Here is a 26,097-nt window from a genome sequence, read left to right as displayed (position 1 = left end):
GTTTAAGAACCCAACTTTGGCAGAATGACATATTACACAGATTCAGATATAATGAATCAAGACATAATTTTCCAAAGATAAAGGTGATGTTAATTTACAATATTATCTTGGTCCCTAACAGTTGACATTTCAAGGAGATTTCACTATGATATAATTTTTATGTGGTCCATCAGATGAAATGATAAAAGGTGACTTAAAATTTTACAATCTAGACTTTTTTTCATGGAGGAATAATTTTTTTTTAAGATTTTATTTATTTATTTGACAGACAGAGATCACAAGCAGGCAGAGAGGCAGGCAAAGAGAGAGGAGGAAGCAGGCTCCCCACAGAGCAGAGAGCCCGATGCGGGGCTCGATCCAGGACCCTGGGACCACGACCCGAGCTGAAGGCAGAGGCCTCAACCCACCGAGCCACCCAGGCGCCCCTCATGAAGGAATAATTTAATGAGATTGATTATATTGAGGGTTTTTTTAACCAAAAGTATGTGTGCTTTTTTTTTTTTTTTTTTTTTTTTTTTTTTTTTTAAAGATTTTATTTATTTATTTGACAGACAGAGATTACAAGTAGGCAGAGAGGCAGGCAGAGAGAGAGAGAGGAGGAAGCAGGCTCCCTGCTGAGTGGAGAGCCTGATGCGGGACTCGATCCCAGGACCCTGAGATCATGACCTGAGCCGAAGGCAGCGGCTTAACCCACTGAGCCACCCAGGCGCCCCGTATGTGTGCTTTTAAAATCACTTAAAAAGCACATGTTTCCTTTCTAAATATTAGGTGCTGGAGTGTGGAGTTTGTGAAGATGTCTTTTCTTTGCAAGGAGACAAAGTTCCTCGCCTTCTGCTTTGTGGCCACACAGTATGTCATGACTGTCTTACCCGCCTCCCTCTTCATGGAAGAGCAATCCGTTGCCCTTTCGATCGACAAGTAACAGATCTAGGTAGGAAAATATATTGTATGTATTTAAGATTTAAAATTGTTTGGTTTATTTGTGTGAAAAGGAGTTTGTATAGTCATTGCTGCAGGTTCTCGGTTAGATGAGAGATGGGGGAAATTATTATCTTTAGCTGTTTGAGTTCCATTTTACAGAGAGGAGTTATTTTAGATTAAGTGTATGTTTCTTATAGTGGTTTTCCAACATGAATCATAGCTTATTTGTAGTTATGAAATCAGTTTAATTGATTCTCAGTAGGTGTTTTCAAGAAAAAGGAGAACGAAAAATACGGGTGTTTTCCTAACTGTGAGAATGAATACTTGTGTGTGAAACTTTTGTTTCAGCTGTAAATATACACATATTTTTAAAAACTTATTTATGTATAAGTAAATGTACATTATCCTGTGTTGTAATGGAAAATATATGTCTTACTGTAGGTTGGTCTAAAAAATATTGTAAAGTACTTGTTTTAATATATGTAGTAAAAGTCTTTGGTAAAATAGGATTTATAAAGTTAAATGATAAAAAAAATAGAAGTCCTTTAAGTATCTTTCTACTACACTGCTGAGGACTTTCTGGTTTTTTTTTTTTTATTAATTTTTTAATTTTTTATAAACATATAATGTATTTTTATCCCAAGGGGTACAGGTCTGTGAATCGCCAGGTTTACACATTTCACAGCACTCACCGTAGCACATACCCTCCCCAATGTCCATAACCCCACCGCCCTCTCCCTCCCTGCTTCCGCCAGCAACCCTCAGCCTGTTTTGTGAGATTGAGTCTTTTATGGTTTGTCTCCCTCCCGATCCCATCTTCTTTCATTTTTTCTTTTCTTACTCCACAAAGCCCCACATTGCATCTCCAGTTCCTCATATCAGGGAGATCATATGATAGTTGTTTTTCTCCAGTTGACTTATTTTGCTAAGCATAATACCCTCTAGTTCCATCCACGTCGTCACAAATGGCAAGATTTCATTTCTTTTGATGGCTGCATAGTATTCCAGTGTGTGTGTGTGTATACCATATCTTCTTTATCCATTTATCTGTTGATGGACATCTAGGTTCTTTCCATAGTTTGGCTGTTGTGGGAGTTTCTGTTTTTTAAAGAGAATTTTAACCAGGCAGTAGTTTAAGCATAAAAAGATACGGGGAAAATTTGAATTTTGAAAATTTAGACATTAATGATTAAAATATATGACAAGTTACTATTGAGGTATGAGGTAAAATGATTAATATTCCATTTTGTTAGATTTAGTTTTTATTTTTATATTCTAGGAGATTCAGGTGTTTGGGGATTGAAAAAAAATTTTGCTTTATTGGAGCTTTTGGAACGACTGCAGAATGGACATATTGGTCAGTACGGAGCTGCAGAAGAAGCCATTGGGATATCTGGAGAGGTATTGATAGAACTTGGTGAAATATTTATTATGAGCTTGAATTTTTTCTTTTAATTTAAGATATTTGCCATCTAATGTACTATCTTACCTCACTTGCTCTAGCAGATAGGTTTCCAGAAACACAACTTTTCATTACATTATAGTTTTGTAGGCAACAATATTCCCAGCGGAACATTGGTAAAACTTAAACTTGAATTCTCTGAAAATACCATACCTAAAGTACGTTTTATGTATATACTTATTTTCCTTATTGTAATTCACTTTTACCCAAGGATAAAGTTAAAGAGTAAGAAGGTTACAGAAGAGTAAGAAGAAGGTATAAGCTACATATTAAACCAGAGGGTGCAAAAGTGAATCAATAAATAGTACAGCACCAAGAAAGAGGAAGTCCTTGAAAGAGGCCAGTTAGTGTCGAGGCCAAATGCGTAAAAATAGCAATAGCTCCTGAGGGAATTACTACTACTAAGTATCTTTGTGAAAGGTTTAAATTATGTGTAAGTATACTCTCATCATCCAAAAGGCTGATCGTCCAGTAAATATAAGAATAATGCTCATTAACACAGATTAAAATACATTTTAATTTTTTATTTTTTCAGTTATGTAGGTTCCACGCCTAATATGGGGCTTGAACTCATGACCCTGAAATCCATGAGGATGGACTGAGCCAGCCAGGCGCCCCTTAAAATGCATTTTTAATGCTTGAAGAATTGTCCACATAGCTCGTATTACTGTACTAGATGTAAGAATAGTTGTAATAAATAACAGTTAATGATTTAGGTGATCAACTTTAAAATCACAGGCTTAGTATTAAGGAAAAAAATGTCAGATTGAGTTTTACTTTTATTAAATCATGATTTCTCTATGTAAAGTGAATCACTGAAGTGAATTTCAAACTGGAGCACTGTTTCCTGTTTATTTTTTTCCTTCAATATTTTATTTAAATTCAGGTTAGTTAACATGTAGTGTAGTATTAGTTTCAGGGGTAAATTTAGTGATTCATCACTTGCATGTAACACCTAGTGCTCATTATATCACCCATTAACCTACTCCCATCCCCTTTCCTCCAGCAACCCTTAGTTTCTTCCCTATAGTTAAGCATCTCTTATGGTTTGCCTCCCTCTCTGTTTTTATCTTATTGTATTTTTTCCCTTCCCCCATGTTTATCTTTTTTGTTTCTTAGATTCACATATGAGTGAAATCTTATGGTATTTGTCTTTCTCAGACTGATTTATTTTGCTTAGCATAATACCCTCTAGTTCCATCCATGTCATTGTAAATTTCATTCTTTTTAATAGCTGGGTAATATTCCATTGTATGTACATACCATATCTTTATCCATTTCATCTGTTGATGAACATTTGGGCTTTTTCAGTATTTTGGCTATTGTGATAATGCTGCTGTAAGCATTGGGGTGCATGTGCCCCTTCAAATTATTGTTTTTGTATCATTTGGATAAATATTACTAGTATAATTGCTGGTCATAGGGTACTTCTATTTTTAACTTTTTGAGGAACCTCCATACTGTTTTTCAGAGCAGCTGCCCAGTTTGGATTCCCGCCAACAATGCAAAGGGTTCCCCTTCTTCTGTATCCTCATGAACATCTTTTGTTTCCTGATTTGTTACTTTTAGCCATTCTGACTGGTGTGAGGTGATACCTCATTGTGGTTTTGATTTGTAGTTCTGTGATGATGAGTCATGTTGAACATTTTTTCATGTGTCTGTTTGCCATTTATATGTCTTTTGAGAAATGTCTATTCATGTCTTCTGCCAGTTCTTAATTAGATTTTTTTATTATTTTGGGGGTGTTGAGTTTGGTAAGTTCTTTATAGATTTTGAATACTAGCCCTTTATCTGATATGTTACTTGCAGATATCTTCCCCTATTCCTTTGGTTGCCTTTTAATTTCCTCTCACAGTTAGGTCTTTAATCCATTTTGAATTTATTTTTGTGTATGTATGGTGTAAGGAAGTGGTCCAGTTTGATTCTTCTGCGTGATGCTGTCCTGTTTTCCCAACACCTTTTGTTGAAGAGACCGTGTTTTTTCCATTGGATATTTTTTCCTGCTTTGTTGAAGATTAGTTGACCATATACTTGCGGAGAGCACTGTTTTCTAGGCTTTTTGTACTTCTTTCATGTGCTATATGTTTTATGTTTCAAAAGACATTAGAATATTGTTTAATGTTGACCTTGTAATTATTTGTCAGGTCTGGAAAACAGAAGATATGAATTTTTAATATTACCTGTACATGCTTCTCATAATCGCAAATAAAAAATGTTTAACTTTGAGTTCATTTTTTAGTTTAATGTGATACTTAATGACATTATTGATATATTTTCTAATTTTTATTTCTGGTTTTAGTATATGTGCTGCCAAAGCGAGCATTCTAATTTTTATATGACCTTTTAATATTCAGCATAAGTTTCAAAACATTCTTGGTTATCTGAAATGTAAAGTTTTTCAACTTGGATGCTTTTTAGTAACTCATGAAATTTAGAAATGATATTTAAAAGCTTATATATAACATAGATTTTATTTGTATATTTTTTATTTGCTTAAATCAGTGCTTTTTCAGCCAGGATTGTGCAGTAACCTCACCTGTGGAGTTTTAGAAAAAAATACACAGATCAGGCTTCTACAGCCTATTGGAATAAGTGTTTCCTAGGTTAAGTCTGGGCATCTATGTTTTTAAAAACTTTGCAGCTGATTCTTGTGCATACACCTGCTTCTCAAAATAGCATTTGTGTTTCTCTTTTTTCTATACGTCACCATGATATGTAGTATTTAAAGCAGAGTCGAGGTGAGGGCCTGGGCACCTGGCTGTCTCAGCAGAGCGTGACCTTGACCTCAGGGTTGTAAGTTCAAGCCCCACATTGTGTGTAGACATTACTTAAAAAATAAAATCTTTTAAAAAAAAAAGCAGTGGGGATGTATTTATTATCATTTTTTTAGTCTTAAAAAAAGATTTCTAGCCTGTATTGTTCAGTTTCTTTTATGTAAAATGAGGGGATTTCATGGACGATATCTTTACACTGACTATGAACCTACGAGAACAGTTTTATTTTTGGCCTCAAATTCATAGCACATATTGATAATCAATTTTGGAAGTACCTTCTCACTTACTTACAGAAATGAATACTTTCTTAGATGAGTCATAAGTGACCTTTTTTACTTAATTACCAGCATATTTTCATAAACAAAGCTTGGTCAGTTAAAAAAGATTATGGGCTTTTATATTTTAAAATTTGTAATGTTATAATGATTGAGGTTCAGATTGAAGACATTAGTTTTTTGTTTATCAGAGCATCATTCGTTGTGATGAAGATGAAGCGCACGTTGCATCTGTATATTGCACTGTATGTGCAACTCATTTGTGCTCAGAGTGTTCTCAAGTTACTCATTCTACAAAGACATTAGCAAAACACAGACGAGTGCCTCTAGCTGATAAACCTCATGAGAAAACCATGTGCTGTCAGCATCAGGTACATGCTATTGAGTTTGTTTGCTTGGAAGAAGGCTGTCAAACTAGCCCACTTATGTGCTGTGTCTGCAAAGAATATGGAAAACACCAAGGTCACAAGGTATGAATATAATTAGACTGGATAACTCTACCTAGTTTACCAACCTACTGTTTGTTTCCATTGATTTGGTTCTTTTTTTTTTTTTAAGATTTTATTTATTTATTTGACAGACAGATATCACAAGTAGGTAGAGAGGCAGGCAGAGAGAGAGAGGAAGGGAAGGAGGCTCACTGCTGAGCAGAGAGCTCGATGCAGGGCTTGATCCCAGGATCCTGGGATCATGACCTGAGCCAAAGGCAGAGGCTTTAACCCACTAAGCCACCCAGGCGTCCACATTGATTTGGTTCTTTATACCACGTAGGAATTGGGGAAGATTCAGTAATGAATGAGTGGAGCTTGATAGCTTGAAAAGATATGAGAGATTTAATTTCTGAATATCATAACAAAAATTTCAGAGAGGTCCTATCCTCCTTTCTTCACTGAAAAATAGTTTTCTAGTAGGAAACAAAATTTCTTTGTGTGCATGTTTTCATAATGCCCTGGATTGTGTTGACAATATTTATCTCTATTGATGAACTGTTCTTTATGGCAAAATTAAAAAGTGAATCTCTTGGATTCTTTTTTTTTTGGGAGGGAGGAAGAGGAGAAAGGGAGGATGATGGGGGTAGGGAGAGAAAATATCTTTTTTCTTAAAGATTTATTTATTTTAGAGAAAGAAAATGTATTGCGGGGAGGGGCAGAGGAAGAGGGAGAGAGAAACTTCAGTAGACTCTGTCCTGCGTGTGGAGCCAGATGTAGGGCTTGACGTGGGGCTTGATGCAGGGCTTGATCCCAAAACCCTGCAATCACAACCTGAGCCAAAACCAAGAGTTAGAGGTTTAATGGGCTCTGCCACCCAGGTGCCCCATGGGAGAGAGACTCTTAAGCAGGCTCCATGCCCAGCGTGGAGCCTGATGGGGGTGGTAGATCTCACAAGAGATCACAACTTGAGCTGAAATCAGGTGTTGAACATTTAACCAACTGAGCCACACAGTCACCTCATCTTAAACTGTTATTAAGCAATAATAAAAGGACTCCCAAATTCTAAATTATTTCTTTGGAGGATAAATAGTTTTGGGATAAGGGTAAATTAGTATTTATTATTTTGTGCTTTTCGTATATCTGTTATAAAAGCCATTTGTGACTGATACTTTTTTTTTTAATCATTGGAGTGATTTAAATAACATTTTTTATCATTAGTCAGTACTGTGAGTTCTGTTCTATAATTTTGTTGCACTGTAGCATTCAGTATTGGAACCAGAAGCTAACCAGATCCGAGCATCAATTTTAGATATGGCTCACTGCATACGGACCTTCACTGAGGAAATTTCAGATTATTCCAGAAAATTAGTTGGAATTGTTCAGCACATTGAAGGAGGAGAACAGATAGTAGAAGATGGAATTGGAATGGCCCACACAGAACATGTATGGAATTTTTTTCTGCTTTCTTTACCTTCTTACCCTTTTTACTTCTAACCTTTTCATCTTCTTGTATTTATTGAACAATTACACTGTACTAATACCACGCTAGTTACTGAAAATAAATTTTTAGGAAAGGCTTTGTCTTTATGAAATTTATAATTCATTGTAGAAAAAAGCCAGTTTCAACTGTGGTGACTGTATTTTGTGGGGCAAGTATAAAACACTTTGGCATTGCATAAGAGGGGCATTAATTTAGCTGAGTCAGGGAAGGTTTCCCAGAATACAAGATAGTAAACTGAGATGTGAAGAAATTTAGTCAGGGAGAAGAGTGGGGGTGGGGAGGGAGTGAATTGTCCTACAGAGGGAAGCATACGTTAAATGCCTGGAAGTAAGAACTGGACACATTATTGAAACACTCAGTTCAGTACACTTAGATCTTTGAGTTTTGGATGGGACATGGCAAGAAAAAATGTTGGAGAGTTAAGGGCCAAGTCATGCAGGATCTTGTTAGCTATGTTAAAGATTTTAGACTTTATCCCAAGGGCGGTGATGAGCAATTGAAAAATTCATGTAGGAATAAAATAATCAAATTTGCATTAAGAAAGGTAGCTTTTCAATATAGAAAATGAATTGGAAGCAGGGGAACCTATTAATAGGAGGTTGCTGCAATTATCTGATTGAGAGATGTTTATGGCCTGTAACACTACAGTAGTGAGAATGGAGAGAGGTAGATGGGCTTGAGATTTTAGAGTAGTAGAATAGGTAGGTCTTAGTGATTGATTCATAATACTGATTTTGTAAGTAACTTGAAGGGTCAGGCATGATGCCTGGATTTCTTTCTTGCCCAAGTGAATGGATGGTGATACCATGCATTAATGGGGAAGGAGGAAGACCTTTGGGAGGGATAGTGGAACAAAGTAATAAGTTTAATTAAGATATTGAATTTATTATGTCTGTGAAATAATAAAAAAGATACCCTCCTGTGAACTGAAGAGTAAGTGGATGTTGGGAAGTGAGTGTGTTTAACTTTTAAGAAGTTTAGCTGTAAAGAGAGAGAAGGAACTTAGGAGGTAGTTATAGACTTGCTTTTTAAAATTAAATTATGGAGGCAAAAGGAATATTTTTGGATGGGAAGATACAGGGATATACAAAAATGCAATATTTTGCTTTGATAATCAAACAGATTGAAAGCTAAGTCATTGGGGGAATAATGCTAGTAGTGCTTTGTCAAATGCAGTAGCCATTACCCACATATGGCTATTTAAGTTTAAATTATTTAAAAATCTAGTAAAATACAAAATTTGTTTTTTCAGTTTCATTAGCTGCATCCTCACCTGTGTGAGAATGATTTGCAAATTTGTGAAGTGTTCCGTATTTTTAGGGATTAATAGGAACAGACTTCCAGTTATGAAATAAATAAGTCACAGAAATGAATAAATAAGTCACAGAAATGAAAAGTACAGCATAGGGGGGAATATAGTCAGCAATAATTGTAATAAGGTTGTATGGTGACAGATGGGGACTATACTTACTGTAGTGAGTGAACACTGAGTAATGTGTAGAATTGTCAGATCACTATGTTGTACACCTGGAACTAATATAACATTGTGTATCAACTTTACTTCAATAAAAACAAATGAAACAACTGTGGGGAGGCTAAATGCAGCTAGAGTGGGATGACAGAGTGTAGCAGGAGTTGAGATCAGAAAGGGTCTTGCTGGTTCCTTGCTCTTTCTGTCAGGAATGCTCTTCAAGATACTGATGTGGTTTCCTCTCTTACCTTCTTCAGGTCTCTGCTCAGATGTTGCTTTCTCAGGGCACCTGTCCTTGAACACCCCACATCAAGGATTTTGGCATTTACTCTCAGTGGAATGGGAAACATTTGGAGAATTTTGGGCAAAAGAATAGTTGTTTCTGATGTAACATTTTAAAAGGATCTATCTGGTTATTGGTGGAGAACATGCTGTAGAGGGCAGGAGTAGATCTAGTGAGAACAATTAGAAGACTGTTGTAATCATCAGGTGAGAGATGATGGATCAGGTTGGTAGAGGTGGTGGTGAGGTTTGATCAGATTTTGGATACATTTTGAAGTTAGAATTTTCTGAGGGGCTAGTTATGGAATTTGAAAGAGAAGTATTAAGGGTGACTCCAGTTTTTTTTAGCTTGAACAGCATGGAGGTTGGCATTGCCAGTTGCTGAGATGAGGAAACTAGGTTTCACCATGGGAGAGACTGGAGAGTAGGTATTCCATTTTGCTTCAGTTGGCACTTAAACATTTGGATGTCCAAAGGCTGTGGTTAAGGAGAAAGATCAAGTGTTGAGGGAGCAATTTTGAAATTTTTAAGGACATAGATGGTATTTAAATTTTCATTAATTCACATATAAAATCTTTGTTATGGTTAAAGTTGTTTCGAACTAATTTTAATTTCCTTAGGTACCAGGTACTGCAGAGAATGCCCGGTCATGTGTCAGAGCTTATTTTTCTGATCTACATGAAACTTTGTGTCGTCAAGAAGAAATGGCTCTAAGTGTTGTTGATGCTCATGTTCGGGAAAAACTGATTTGGCTCAGGCAGCAACAAGAAGATATGACTATTTTATTGTCCCAGGTTTCAACAGCCTGTCTCCATTGTGAAAAGACTTTGCAACAGGTAGGTAGATTAAACATGATTACGACATACTTAAAGCAACCTTTATGAGCAAAGCCTCATAAAGGAAGAAGGTGAAGGAATTTGTTTAAGCCGTAATGTGGGGAAGGGTATTCCAGCTTAGGAAATAATAAGAGCAAAAACCCTAGGGCAACTTGCCTGGTGTATTTGAAAAACAGCAGAAGAAGCCACTATGGGTGGAACAGAGTAAGTAAAGGAAAGGGTAATAGAAGCTGAAACCTGGAAGTAATGGGGAATTATCTGTAAAGAAGACTTTATGGGTCACTGAAAGGACTTCAGCTTTTACTGATTGAAATGGAGAAGCCATTGTGAAATTTTGACAAGAATGACTTGGTCTTACGTAAAGATGACTTTGATATGTAAAAAATAGTTGGAAGGAGGGCTGAGATGGAGGGAAGATGTTAGGAGAAAGAAGGAATTTGGAGGCTGTTGTAGAATTCCACATGAGAGAGAATAGTGGCTTGGCTAGTAGGAATAAGAAGTGTCCAGATTCTGGATATCCAAAAGGATTCGTTCGTTATGTGGGGCATGAGAGAGTAGAAGGCAAGAGTTTCAAGGGTTTTGTTCTGAGCAGCTGGAACGACATGCAAATAATAAGCAAAGTTTATTAGTTCATAATCAACTAATGTAAATATGCAACAGTGAACCAAAACTACACACTGCTACTTTCATGGAGCTTACCTATTGTTCGGAGAGTTCTGTCTTAAGAAGAATATATTGGTATGTGTGTAGAATATCTCTGGATTGATATTTGAGAAACTATAATGTGCTTGACTGAGAGTTTGGAGATCTTGAGGGCAGGGGAAGCTTTTCAATTTGACCTTTAGTCAATTTTTTAAAAACCAATACACATATATCTTAGATTTTTTATAAAAGTACAACATACATATAGTGTGCATAAGGGTTCAGCTGGCTGAATTTTCAGACTGGGCATTACTGTGTAAGTCACACCCATATTAAATAACAGAACATTACCAGTACCCCTAGAAACCCTTCATATTCCCTTCTAATAACCACCTGCCTTCCCCTCTGAGGATAAACCACTACCCTGACTTCTAATGCATATATTATTTTTGTCTCTTTTGGTAATTTATAAAAATAGAATCATGTAGTATGAAGTCTTCTTGTCATATCTTCTTTTACTAGACATTATGTTTGTGAATTTCATATCATTAGGTATCATTGTAGCTGTTCTCATTGTGGTATAGTGTAGCCTTTCTGAATATACCACATTCTTCTATTGAAAGTCTCTTTAATTATTTATTAATGCCCAATTATTAGTCTAGTCAAATTTATATTTAAGCTAACTTTGAATACGGTAATGTTAGTTTTTCTTGATTTTTGGTGATAACTCTTTTTCCCTTCTTCCTGTAACAAGTTTACCAGAAACTATATTCTCTGTCTTAGGATGATTGTAGAGTTGTTTTGGCAAAGCAGGAAATTACAAGGTTACTAGAAACACTGCAAAAACAGCAGCAGCAGTTTACAGAGGTTGCAGATCACATTCAGTTGGATGCCAGTATCCCTGTCACTTTTACAAAGGTAATGTACAGTACTTCATTTTTAGGTATGGCTTCTGATAAATCATAATTGTTTTACATTCCTTGATAATCAGCTTGAAGAGACAACTAAGAAGTTCATAGGGTTTTTTGAGAAAAACTTTTATCAGTGGAAAATAGAAAGTGGTGTAATGAATCTCCATGTACCTACCCATCACCTACTTTAACAATTAAAAACCTTATTTCATCTATCCTTTTCCCCATCCCCCTTTCTACCTGCAGTCTCTCAGGTTATTTTGGAACAAATCCCAGCATATCATTTCATCTATGAAATATTGTTGTGTATATTTGTAAAAGGTAAGGACTAGTTTAAAAAACATAACCAGGGGCGCCTGGGTGGCTCAGTGGGTTGAGCCGCTGCCTTCGGCTCTGGTCATGATCTCAGGGTTCTGGGATCGAGTCCCGCATCGGGCGCTCTGCTCAACGGGGAGCCTGCTTCCCCTTTCTCTCTCCCTCTGCCTGCCTTTCTGCCTATTTGTGATTTCTCTGTCAAATAAATAGATAAAATCTTTAAAAAAAAACCAAAATATTGTTATAAACCTAAAAAAATTTAATAATGAATCTCTATTATTAACCATTATCCACTTAGTTATTCAAATTTTTCAGACGGCTAAAAAAATGTTTTGTTTCTGGGAACAGAATCCAACCAAACGAGGCCTGTACTTGCCATTTGGTTGATATATTTTGGTCTCTTTTACAGTGAATTTCCTCTAATCTAAAAAGTTCATTTGTTTCATTTTTATTTTCCTTTTTTAGAGTGTGTTTTTTTAGAACTTAATCTTATTTTATAGTTCTGTGAAATATTTACATGGTCCAGAGTTGAATACAGAGCAGGGTTTGTTTAGAGAAGTCCAGCTTCTATCCCTAACCCCTCCGTGCTTTTCCTCCTTTCTCCATAGAAAAGCCTCAAGTGTCTTTCCTTAGTTTTCTTCATCATTTAAAAAACAATACAAGGAAATACATTTATTTATATATTTGTATGTACACTCATCATATTTAAAGGTAGAAAACATTACTTCTCGAACTCTTTGTTCTTTTCACATAAATTTACGTCCTAGAGATTACTCCATAGCAGTATTCAGTTACATTTTCTGGTTTTTTTTTTTTTTTAAAGAGAAAGCATAGGGAGAGGGGAGAAGCAGAGGGAGAGAGAAAATCTCAAGCAGGCTCCATGCACAGCATGGATGGAGCCCGATGCAGGTCTTGAGCTCATGACCTTGAGATCATAACCTGAGTTAAAATCAAGGAGTCGGATGCCTAACTGACTAAGCCACCCAGGCACCCCTGATCTTAACCATTTTTAATTGTATAGTTCAGTATTGTTAAGTATATTTACATTCAGTATACCTCCAAGAATTTTGCATTTTGAAAAACTGAACTTCCATGCCATATAAACAGTAAGTCCCCTTTCCCCCTCTCTTACCACCTCCTGGGAACTACCATTCTACTTCTGTTTTTTTGTGAATTTTAGTATTCGAAATACCTCATATAATGACCAATATATAAGTGGAGCCATATAGTCAGTATTAGTTTTTTTATGACTGGCTGATCTCAATTAGTATATCCTCAGAGTTCACCCATATTGTGTCATGTGACAGAATTTTCTTCTGTTTTAAGGCTAAATCATACTGCATTGTTTGCATATACATTTTATTTATACATCATCCATTGATTTGGGTTGCTTCCACATCTTGGCTATTATAAATAATGTAACTTTGAACATGGGTGTACACATATTCCTCTGAGACCTTGCTTTCATTTCTTTTGGTATGTATCTGGAAGTGAGATTACTGGATATGGCAGTTATATTTTTATTTTTTTGAGGAAATGTTGTTTTCCATAGTGGTTGTACCATTTGTAATCCTACCAACAGTGCACAAGGGTTGCATTTTTCCACATTTTCATTAACACATTAATTTTTTTTTCTTTCTTTCTTTCTTTTTTTCTTTTTTTTTAGATAGTAGCCATTCTGTTAGATGTGAGGTGATATCTCATTGTGGTTTTGATTTGCATTTCTCTGATGATTAATGAAGTTAAGCCTCATTTCATGTGCTTATTGGCCAGCTTATGTCTTCTTTGGACAAATTTTGTACAAGTCCTTTGCCTGTTTTTTTTTTTTTAAGATTTTATTTATTTATTTGAGAGAGAGACAGTGAGAGAGAACATGAGCAAGGAGAAGGTCAGAGGGAGAAGCAGACTTCCCATGGAGCTGGGAGCCTGATGTGGGACTTGATCCCGGGACTCCAGGATCATGACCTGAGCTGAAGGCAGTCGTCCAACCAACTGAGCCACCCAGGCGCCCCTTTTGCCTGTTTTTTAATTGAGTTCCTTGATTTCTTTCTTTGAGCTGTAGGAGTTCTTTATATATTGTAGTAGGGAATCCATTCTTAGATACATGATTTCCAATACTTGGTCACATTTTGTGGGTTGCTTCTTCACTTTGTTGATAGTGTCCTTTGAGTCACAAAAATTTAAGATTGATTTGGTCCCATTTGTCTGCTTTTGCTTTTGTCAACGTGTTTTTGGTGTGATATCCAAAAAAAAAAAAAAAAAAAATCCCTGCCAAATCCATTGTCATGAAGATTTTGCAGTATGTTTTCTTCTAAGAGTTTTATACTTTTGAGTCTCATTTTGGAACTTTTATCCATATTTTAAAATCCAAATATTTGTAATTGTTATATGTTATTTGTAAATCTACCGTTTTATCAATATATAATGACCTTTGTCTCTTAAAACAGTTTTTTTTTTTTAAAGATTTTATTTATTTATTTGACAGACAGAGATCACAAGTGGGCAGAAAGCAGGCAGAGAGAGAGAGGAAGGGAAGCAGGCTCCCTGCTAAGCAGAGAGCCCGATGCGGGGCTTGATCCCAGGACCCTGGGACCATGACCCTGAGACCATGACCTGAGCTGAAGGCAGAGGCTTAACCCACTGAGCCACCCAGGCACCCCTTAGTGATTTTTTATAGTGTCATGGTTTGATTCCTTACTCATTTCTTTTTGTGTATATTCTGTGGATTTCTGTGCTTACCATTGCTATTACAAAGAACATCTTGTTATAACATTCTGTTGGAAAGTGGTAAGAATTTAACAACTTCTGCATAGAAATGGTCTATTCTTTTATAGCTCCACTCCCCATACTTTATGTTTTAATATCACAGATTACATCTTTGTATATTGTATACCTGTTACCACAGGCTTATAGGTTTTTTTTTAAATGTTTGTTATTTCAGTTCTGTAAGGAATTAGATTTGTGCAACAAAATTATAATAATACAGGTTGCTATTTGTCCATGGAATCAGAGGAATAAGTAGGAGATGAAATAATTAACAAAGATATTATAAATAAAAGTATAAATGCTAGTACTTTTAAATTGCATATCAAAATAAGACTTTAAATTTTTAAAAATTACAGGACAATAGAGTTCACATTGGACCAAAAATGGAAATCCGAGTTGTTACGTTAGGATTAGATGGTGCTGGAAAAACTACTATTTTGTTTAAGTTAAAACAGGATGAATTCATGCAGCCTATTCCAACAATTGGTAAGTTTAAGTACTGCTTTTTACTTTGACGGATGCTTTATAGACAAACCCTAGCTTATAGCTGAGTTCTTGGGGAGTCTTATTTTATGCCAGTATGGCACTGTGGTGGGCTCTTTATTGGCTCTAAGACACTAACATGTCTGAGAAAAAAATGGAAGGTTCGGTGCTGTGGGATTGAAATGTGGATGGTGGGATATTAAGACAGAACAGTGTTGGTGGGACAGTTGGAAAAATTAAAGGATTGGTGAGGATTAGGGTGAGGGAGTGGTAGTGGTGCAGAGCTGTTAGGTATTTGAGTTTCAGGATCTAAGGATCCTGCTGGAGGCTTAGAGGGCTAATAGCTGTTAAAGGTATAGATTCCCCATATAGGTGTATTAGGAGTAGAGTTGGTTGGGGCAGCAGTAGATATTGCTGTATGAAGATAATTTGTATTATCACAATTCTGAACAGTGGGTCACCTGTGTTTGGTGTGTTATTCATTATAAATACAAGTTCAGTATTAAAGTAACTTTTTTTAAAAACAGGTTTTAATGTGGAAACTGTAGAATATAAAAATCTAAAGTTCACTATTTGGGATGTAGGTGGAAAACACAAATTAAGACCATTGTGGAAACATTATTACCTCAATACCCAAGGTAAGTATGAAAATTGATATCTTAATTTTTCAGAATTTTAAGATGCCAGTTTTCTGTGGAATTGATTTTAACTAGCGAAACTTATTTTTATTAAAATGTTAAGGTGAAAAGACTGGGATATGTACTTTGGTTTATTCATTAAAAAAATCATAGCTTAAAACCATACTCACCTTTATATCTAGGCAGTTAGGAGTACATACCGCTTGCTGCCCTTAACAGTTAAATTACATTATTACTATTCATATGAGTGTGATCACTGGTAATATTGTGAGGAAGGATAGAATTCTTGGTGTATGTTTCCGCTGCTCTCTTCAATTCAGTAAAATATTTGTCTCATTATAATCTCTCAGTTACTCCAGAAGAACCTGCAGTGGTTTGCTTTTGGCCAAACTATGTTTTACCACACATTCCACCTAAAGTATTTATATTTAGGCCCCATTTTATGCTTTTGCCTGTACCCAAAATGAAACTTGTATTCATGCCACGTTTCATATATCGTCATACCTTCCACCTAGCAGAAAAACTAGGTAATTATTTTTACATTGGGAGTTTTGATACTGTGATTAATAGGGGAAAAAATGGGATTTTGAACATGAGGAACGGTTGAAAAGTCAGGATTTTTAGCTACCATAAGGTAGCTAGAAAGATTTCAAAAGGGAATCAATTCAGTATATACTTGTGAAGTTTCTGCTGTATATTCTGAATACAGTATATGTGGAAGGTGCTATGTAAGGCACCTAGAGCAAATACTTTGGAGAGATAAAGATGGTGATTTATTTAGATTATTTTTTGGCCAAGAAAGTAGTAGTCAAAGAATAAGTAGCATCATAGGCCACAAAAGAAGCCTCAACAAATTCAAAAATATCAATGCATCTTTTCTTTTTCTTTTTTAAAGATTTATTTACTTAGTGTGAGTGGGGGATGGGTAAGTGGAGAGGGAGAGGGAAAGAGAGAATCTCAAGCAGACTCCCTGTGGAGCCCCATGTGGGGCTTGACCCCATGACCCTGAGATCATGACCTGAGCTGAACAACTGTGCCATCAAGAAATCCCTCAATGCATGTTTTCTGAACACAATGCTATGAAACTGGAAGTCATCCCCAGGAAAGAATATGGGAAGACTGCAAATATATAGGGGTTAAATAACATGAAATATCAAAGAAGAACTCAGAAAGTATGTGGGAACAAATGAAAATGAAAACACAGTGGTTCAAAAGCTTTGGGATGCAGCAAAAGCTGTTCTAAGAGGGAACTCTGTAGCAATACAGGCCTACCTCAAGAAATAAGACAATCTCAACTTAACCTTATACCTAAAGGAGCTAGGAAAAGAACAAACAAATGCAGCCCAAAACCAGTAGAAGGAAAGAAATAATAAGATTAGAGCAGAAATAAATGATACAGAAACTAAAAAAACTTATAGAACAGATCAATGAAACCACTAGCTTGTTCATAAAAAAAGTCAATAAAATTGATAAACTGCTAGTCAGACTTATCAAGAAAGAAAGAGAAAGGAACCAAATAAATCACAAATGAGAGAAAAGAAGTAACAATAACAAAAAAAAACCCACAGAAATTCAAACAATTAGAATGTTATGAAAAAATATATGTGAACAAATTGGACAATCTAGAAGAAATGGATAAATTCCTAGAAACATAAACTACTAAAACTGAAATAAGAAAAAAATAGAAAATTTGAACAGTCTGATTACCAGCAAAAGCAATTGAATCAGTAACCAAAAAACTCCTAGAAAATAAAGGTACCTGGGTGCCTCAATAAGTTGTGTCTCCCTTTGGCTCAGGTCATGATCTAGGAGTCCTGGGATCCAGCCCTGCATCTGGCTCCCCACTCAGTGGGTAGTCTACTTCTCTCTCTCTCTGCCCCTCTCTACTTCCCTCCCTCTCTATCTCTCAAATAAATAAGTGAATTTTTTTTTTAAGATTTTATTTATTTATTTGACAGATCACAAGTAGTCAGAGAGGCAGGCAGAGAGAGAGAGGAGAAAGCAGGTTCCATGCTGAGCAGAGAGCCAATGCAGGACTTGATCCCAGGACCCTGAGATCACGACCTGAGCCAAAGGCAGAGGCTTTAACCCACTGAGCCACCCAGGCACCCCCAATAAGTAAAATAGTTCAAAACAAAACAAAACAAAACAAAACTCTCAACAAACCAAAGTCCAGGATCAGATGGCTTTGCAGGAGAATTCTACCAAACATTTAAAGAAGAGTTAATACCTATTCTTCTCAACTATTCTAAAAAGTGGAAAAGGAAGGAGAACTGCCAAATTCATTCTATGAGGCCAGCATTACCCTGATATCAAAACCAGATAGATATCACAAAAAAGAACTACCATCCGATTTCTCTGAACAAAGATGCAAAAATCCTCAATAAAATACCAACAAACTGAATCCAACAATATAAAAAGATCATTCACCATGACCAAATGGTATTTATTTCTAGGTTGCAAGTGTGTGTCAGTAATTGCAAATCAATCAACATTATAGATCATGTCAATAAAAGAAAGGATAAGAACTATATGATCATTTCAATAGATTAAAAAAAAGGCATTTAACAAAGCACAACAACATCTCTTTATGATAAAAACCCTCAACAAAGTGGGTTTAGAGGGAACATACCTCAACGTAATAAAGACCATCTATGAAAAACCCACAGCTAACATCATAATTGAGAACCTTTCCCCTAAGGTTAGGAGCAAAACAAGGATGTCCATTCTCACCACTTTTATTCAACATAGAGTCCTGGAAGGGCTAGCCACAGCAATCAGACAAAAAAAGAAAAGGCATCCAAATTGGCAAGGAGAAATAAAACTTTCACTGTTTGCTGATGATGTGATTGTGTGTGTGTGTGTGTGTGTATCTGGCCTGAAAGACCACCAAAAACTGTTAGATAAACGAAGTCAGTTAAGGTATAGGATACAAAATCAATTTACAGAATTCTGTTGCATTTTTATACACCAGTAATGAAGCAGCCGAAAGAGAAGTTAATAATCCCATTCACAGTTGCACCTAAAATAATAATGATACCTTGATATAAACGTAACCAAAGAGATAAAAGACCCGTACTCTGAAATCTCTAAAACACTGATCAAACAAATTAAGATGAAACAAACAAATGGAAGCACATTTCATGCTTATGGATTGAGAAAAATAATGGAGTGCCTGGGTGGCTCAGATGGTTAAGCAACATCCGCCTTTGGCTTAGGTTATGATCTCCAGGTCGTGAGATCGAGGCTCACATCAGGCTCTCCGCTCAATGGGATGTCTGCTGCTGCCTTCCCCCTGTCTATGCCCCTGCTTGCACTCTTGCTCTCTCTCTCTCTCTCTCTCTCTCTGTTACTCTCAAATGAATAATAAAGTCTTTAAAAAAATACTTAAAAAAAGAAAGAACAAATATTGTTAAATTGTCTATATTACGCAAAGCAATCTACACACTTAATGCAATTCCTATCAAAATACCAACAGCATTTTTCACAGAGCTAGAACAAACAATCCTAAAAAGACCCTGAATAGCCAAAGCAATCTCGAAAACGGAAAGCAAAGTTGGAAGACTCACAATTCTGGACTTCCAAGTTAAATTACAAAGCTGTAGTAATCAAAACAGTATGGTAGTGGCACAAAAATAGACATGAAGATCAATAGAACAGAATGGAAAACCCAGAAATAAACCCACAATTGTACAGTCAGTTAACCTTTGATAAAGCAAGAAAGAATATCCAATAGGAAAAAGTCTTTAAACAAATGGTGTTGGGAAAACTGGAAGCGAACATGCAAAAAAAAAAAAAAAAAAAAAGAAACTGGACCACTTTCCTACACAATACATGAAAATAAATTCAAATGAATTAAAGACCTAAATGTTAGACCTGCAGCCATAAAAAGCCATAAAAAGAGCACTGGTAATAATTTCTCTGACATTGGCCTAGCAACTTTTTTCTAGGTAGGCCCCTTGGGGCAAGCGAAACAAAAGGAAAAATAAACGCTGGGACTACATCAAAATAAAAATCTTCTACACAGCAAAGGAAACAGCATCATTTCCCCTGTTACACATGGGGAAATGAAGAGATCTGAAAAGTTAGGTGAGGTCATACTGTTCAGTATTGCTAGGTGCTCTTGTAGTAGGCGCCTTTCTGTGAAAAACATAGTAAATAGACTAACCATAATAAAATAATGAGACCATTAAAATATTTAGTCCATTTATGAAAGTTAACAAATGACTAATTCGATTTTTTTGGGGGGGGGGGGTAGCTGTTGTATTTGTTGTTGATAGCAGTCATAGAGACAGAGTTAGTGAAGCACACAGTGAACTTGCGAAGTTGTTAACGGAAAAAGAACTCCGAGATGCTTTGCTCCTGATTTTTGCTAACAAACAGGTAACATGTTTATATTTCAGAATACTTGTTTAGTATTTTGTGTATTCTATGTCATAAGGTCGCATAAGGTAATTTCAAAACTGATAATTCAATAGATATTTAAGAAGTTTGTGCTGGGTATTTTAAATACAATATATATAGAAAGTGCTGTACTTGGTACCTTGGAATATATAAGGTGGTTGATGCTTACCAGAAACTCCTATATATGTTTGTAAACATGTAAGTGACTGTATATGAGATTCTAATACATAGAAAACTGGTAAGTAACTTCAGTAATATTAACAACGTGTCATGGAAAAATAGAGTGGTTCTAAACGTGGCATCTTACAAAAGATGTGTACAGTGGGATTTGAGTTGAAATTATAAAGAGTTCAAATTATGGGTAGGACTTTGAGTCAGTTTGTGAAAGAAAGAACACTGTAGGCAGAGAAAATGGAAGCATGAATGTTTTAGGGGAGCATCAACAGATATATATGTGAGGGGCAAGTAGAGGATGAAGAAAATCTAGAATAACAGATGAGGTCTAGAAAAACTTGGGATTTTATTCCATGACAAAGGAAAGCCAGCAGAAGGTTTTCAGACTCCTATCTGTGTTTCAAGACTGTAATCTGGGGGTAGGACATAGAATTAATCAGGGGGAAGGGACTAGAGATAGGCAGATGTGATGAATTGCTATAGTAATTCAAGTGGGCGAGTTAACAAGACTCTGAATTAAAGGAATAGAAGGGTGGAAGCAAATGGAAAAGAATTTATGAAGATAGATTTGTTAGAATTTGGTGTCTGAATGGGGATGGTCAAAGACAGGGAGAAGCTACATATTCCTAGATCTTGAGTCTATGCTTCTAGGAGGATGAGAATGCTTTTCCGTACAGTAGAAGGGCTAAGATCTCATAAAAAGGAAGGGTAGGATGAAGAATAAGGGATTTCCCTCTTAATAAAAAAAATAAAAGGCAAACTACTAAGAGTAGATACACTTTGCTTTGCTTACTGAAAAAGACATGCAGATAAGGCAAAGTGGAATATCATTTCCACTTAAATTGTTAAAAATGTTTCATAATCTTCAGACTCACATATACTGTATGGTGTGGTTTTAAACACATTTTCTTGGAGGGCAATTCGGCAGTATCATACCTATCAAAATTTTAGATGCGTGTACCCTTGCACCATACAATTCTACCTCTAGTAATGTATTCCAGATATAAATATCCTAAGGTTATCCTGCAGATAATGTTGCAAATGAATGTAGTTAAAAATACGTTACATATGTATATGTATTTGTAATAGCACATAAACAGAACCTCAATCTAGATATTAAGTAAAGGACCGATTAAGAAAATTATGTTGCACCTACACCCTGGAATGCAATTCAGATGTTAAAAATAATGTAGGTCTTCTTGTCCAAATAATGGAAAGATACCTATATTTAAGATGTGTTAAGTTAAAAAAAAAAAAAAAGCTAAAGTGTGTTTCTGTGTATTTGTATAAATATGCATGGAAATTATCTGGACAACTATATAAGAAATCATAATTCGTGGTTGCATCTAGGAAGTAGGGGTGTTCAGGAGTATTTGGAGTGGGAGCTTAGTTACTGTTCATTATATAAACTCTATGTATAAGCCATTTTTGTAATATGCATGCGTTAATCTGTTTAAGTTGATGCCGTGTGACTCAGGCAGTATCTTTCATTCAGGTTTCATCACCTTTATTGATTTCACTGTAAGGCCATTCTTACAGACTATACTATAAATGATCTTAATCACAACTCTACTTTTCACAGAATAATTACTGAGGGGTGAATCTAGGTTTTAACTTTAGCTTTTTGTTAGAATGGTACCAACAAAATTCATTTTAAATGGTAATTTTGATGGGCTGATTATAAAAAAGATTGATATATATATATATATATATATCTTTCAGGATGTTGCTGGAGCTCTGTCAGTAGAAGAAATCACTGAACTTCTCAGTCTGCATAAATTGTGCTGTGGCCGTAGCTGGTATATTCAGGGCTGTGATGCTCGAAGTGGTATGGGACTTTATGAGGGGTTAGATTGGCTCTCAAGGCAACTTGTGGCTGCTGGAGTATTGGATGTTGCTTGATTTTAAATGCAAAAGTTATTTAAAGTTTTGTGGTTAAGAGTTATTTTGCACATAAATGTTATAAGAAATTCTACATCTCAAAGAGTTTATTTAGGATGTATATTTAAAAGGAATCTCGGGTGGGGAATTCAGTACAATATTGTCTTTTAAAAAATTACTCTGTAATAAAATTTAAACATGCGAGCAGATTAAAATTGCATTAAGTAGGGACTTCTTGAAGATACATTTTTTAAAAACATACATTTGTTATTTAAGTTTTTCACATTATGGCTGACCCATATATTGGCAAAGAAGTAGTCGGAGAAAGGGTAAGATGGAGGTTTATTCTTTCAATTAAAAAAGGAATAGGCAACTGAATAACTAATGGAACCTCTGTGTGAAGCAAGTGAAGCATGGCTTCTTCCTTATCTTTCCTTTCACCTGGATTTTGGCAGTATTTAGTAGCAAAAAAGCAGTGACGTAATGAAATAGAATCCAGACTGCATCTTGGGGTAACAGGATTACTTTGCTTCTTTGTTCAGCGTAACAGAATATCTTTAATGCTAAATACTATAAACTACAGAAAATTAATATTTTATAATGTTTTATTAAAACTTTCTCTAAGCCCTTTTATATAAAACCCAGTGAGTCAGATGAAATGTTATCTAACTAGATATGAGTGTCAGATTAGTATTAAACTGAAGAACAATTAATAATAAAACTGTGAAAGTCAGTTATGTTGTAGTTAATCTTCACTTATGAAAGGCCCATTTCCAGGGTTGAACCTCAAAGTATTATTTCCTAGGTCACAGCTCTAAATTGGTTCTCCTCTTTTCATTTAAAGTAGTTAGTTTCTTTTTAAAATAATACTGCATCCTTAGTGGGAACAACCATAGGCAAAATGTAGTAAGTTACACATAGAACCAGGGTTGGCTATACATAAAAGATAGAGATCTAAGTCGGAAACTACATTTACCTTAAGAGAAGTCATTTAAAGTAGTGGAGAATCAGTTACTTTAAATGCTTTCCCAAAATAAATACACTTGTCTTGACAATAAGACATTATTAAGGCTCTTCATGGTAAGGCCTTGAAAAGTTAAGGAAGGAAAAGAAATGTTAAGAAAGTTTACATCACATTTATTATGCAGTGTTGTAAAAGTTTAAAAATTTTGTGCTTTTCAGTTTTTCATTTTTTAAGGATAACTCACTGATTATGGCCGTACAACTTATATTTAAACATGGCTAGATTGGGTTTTGTTATTACTATTTTTTTAATGCTCCTCACCCTTTAGGATGAAGCTGAATAATCCCGAGTCTTATTAGTTGAAATGTTAGGAGATGTCCCTCTTAGGTGGCACTGTTTTGGTTCATTCTCTTCAGATGTACTTTTGTTTGTTTAAAATAAACAGCAAAACTTTCAGAATACAAAGCATTAAAAAGAAGTCCATCAGTGTTATGGGCAGTATGTAAATAAGTAAATATTTCATCCTTTATTTTTCAAGTAAAAGTCATGCTGTTACAAGTGTAATTTGTGCATATAAGTAACACTTACGAATTAAATTATTTAATAATTGATTATAGTAACTGTGAAGAATAAAAAACATGTTAACATTTGCCTGTGAGCCCTTGACCTGTTTTCTCTACTAGGTAATTGGGAAAAAAAAGTCTAACACTAACATGTGAACTTACTTTCCTTGTAAATTTAGTTCATTTCACCAATTTTGCTAAACTTTGTAATTCACATTCTTAGCATATTACTAAACACAATGTAAAAATTGTGCTTAGACCTGATTATAATGTACATAATAGCGTTTGTGTGTGATTTCTTTTTTAAGAAATATTTTTCTCAGACTGTTATGACTATTTGTCCTTGTATTCTTTCACTAATCATTAGTTAAGATTTTGCTAGTTCCCTCTGGGAAACGTCAAACTTAATAATGAGAGAGATGTTTTAAATCCAGTCTATTAGGATTTGCCTCCTAGCTCCGAATTTCTGTATATAAGCCTAAATATTATTGTATGGTTTATGTAAAGCAGGTTTTAACAAGTGTGTAGCCCTGGTCTGTGATTCTGGAATGCTTTATCATCACCAGAAGCCATTATTTGCATTATATATAGACAGCAATAAAATGTTAAAATAATTTGAAAGAGGCCCTATCATTATTCTAAAAATTCTGTTTCATGTACCATCTATCTACTAGTATAACTAGTAACCAGTTAAAGTCATATTTGTGCTGTGGTTCAGAGAAAGAAAACCAAGTGGGGTAGGGGTTGACTTGCATGTCAAATCTGAGTTTTAACCAGTTAAAGTCATATTTGTGCTGTGGTTCAGAGAAAGAAAACCAAGTGGGGTAGGGATTGACTTGCATGTCAAATCTGAGTTGCAGTTTATTAAAGATTTAGAAATAACTTATTCTGTAGTTGCAGTGCAAGCCACACATAAATGAGTATTATAGCTAGTGTTTTGATAGAACTAAAATTTTTCATCAAACAAAGTGAAACTCGGTTTTTAAATTTCAAGTAACTACTTTAGAAAATGTCTGAGAAAACTTAGGTGTAGCCTATAAACTAATACTGCTAAAAGGAAGACATTTTCTGTAGCATTGAAATACCCTTGAATCTGCAAAGTAGTAATAGGAAAAAAGACATTGTACTTTCCCTAAAAAAAATAATGAAGAGGATGAATAAGCATCTTGCTAATAATTTAAAACATGCTTTTAAAAAAGCACATCTCAGGGGTGCCTGAGTGGCTCAGTGGGTTAAGCCACTGCCTTCGGCTCAGCTCTTTATCTCAGGGTCCTGGGATCGAGCCCCACATCGGGCTCTCTGCTTAGCAGGGAACCTGCTTCTCCCTCTCTCTCTGCCTGCCTCTTTGCCTATTTGTGATCTCTCTGTCAAATAAATAAAATTAAAAAAAAAAAAAAAGCACATCTGGCAATGTCTGTTTTTAGGTCTACTGATTATGTTAAATTTATGACATGAAATGGAAAAATTTGTTTATCAAATAGGATTTTTCACTCAAGCAAAATAACTATGTTTGGCAAAATGGGGCAATACCACCAGTTGGTGGCAGTATTATCAAAAATTTAGGATTATGTTTTCAGGAATGAATAAATTGCTAGGGAGATGTCTAGACACATAAAATAGGAAGAAAGGTAAGTGTCACAGTGAGAAGTCATTTTATGTCTAAGATCTACTTTATAAAAGGGGGATATGATATTAGTTTAAAGTAGCACAACTTGGCACATTCTTCCATCTCACAGGTTTGTGGTACAAAATGGATAAAGGAAGTAATCCTGCTTATCAACACAAAGTGTAAGTTTAAACATAAGAATGTGAATTCCCTAAACAGGTCTGTTGAACGTGTCCCTCCTTTAACTTCAAGGGTGTCTGGAAACTAGAAGCAATTGTTCTTAATAGTTAGGAAGTCAGGAGGGAAAGTGAAGAAATCAATACAACATTTTGAACTCATACTGTTTTACAGCTCGAATTACTAATAATTGCTCCATTATTAGCTACTAAAAGTTTCACTTAATATATAATTTTTTTAAAAATTTTTATTTATTTCCTTGACAGACAGAGATCACATGTAGGCAGAGAGGCAGTCAGAGAGAGAGGGGGAAGCGGATCCCTGCTGAGCAGAGAGCCCAATATGGGGCCCAGGACCCTGGAATCATGACCTGAGCTGAAGGCAGAGGCTTAACCCACTGAGCCACCCAGGCACCCCAATAAATACTTTCATGATAGTATATTTAGCGAATTTTTTTTTTTAATATTTGATAGTATATTTAGTAAGGTAAGAAAAGATACTATAACTTGAGAACAGAAAATTTGAATTTAGTTACGTGAGGAAAATAATGTGAAAATAGTAAAATGGACCTGTATGTAAAACTAAGGACTTAAGTATTAATTTATTCTTATTCTTATATT

General features: G+C 35.4%; 1 protein-coding gene across 1 annotated transcript in view; it reads left to right on the top strand.

Annotated features, from left to right (window-relative positions):
- TRIM23 (tripartite motif containing 23) overlaps positions 1 to 24,308 on the top strand; it is a 29,391-nt gene extending 5,083 nt beyond the window's left edge. Inside the window, exons 2-11 of the mRNA XM_059175105.1 lie at positions 769 to 931; positions 2,201 to 2,322; positions 5,624 to 5,902; positions 7,124 to 7,306; positions 9,738 to 9,953; positions 11,379 to 11,513; positions 14,944 to 15,073; positions 15,598 to 15,708; positions 19,967 to 20,091; positions 22,009 to 24,308. Of these exons, the coding sequence (XP_059031088.1) occupies positions 769 to 931; positions 2,201 to 2,322; positions 5,624 to 5,902; positions 7,124 to 7,306; positions 9,738 to 9,953; positions 11,379 to 11,513; positions 14,944 to 15,073; positions 15,598 to 15,708; positions 19,967 to 20,091; positions 22,009 to 22,188 (1,644 nt within the window). The 3' untranslated portion in view covers positions 22,189 to 24,308. The remainder of the gene's footprint in view (positions 1 to 768; positions 932 to 2,200; positions 2,323 to 5,623; positions 5,903 to 7,123; positions 7,307 to 9,737; positions 9,954 to 11,378; positions 11,514 to 14,943; positions 15,074 to 15,597; positions 15,709 to 19,966; positions 20,092 to 22,008) is intronic.
- The last annotated feature ends 1,789 nt before the right edge of the window (positions 24,309 to 26,097 follow it).

Source organism: Mustela lutreola, chromosome 5 (assembly GCF_030435805.1).
Source record: "Mustela lutreola isolate mMusLut2 chromosome 5, mMusLut2.pri, whole genome shotgun sequence".
Lineage (NCBI taxonomy): Eukaryota > Metazoa > Chordata > Mammalia > Carnivora > Mustelidae > Mustela > Mustela lutreola.
Note: the sequence above shows the minus strand (reverse complement) of the source record. Positions and strands in the feature narration are given on the sequence as shown.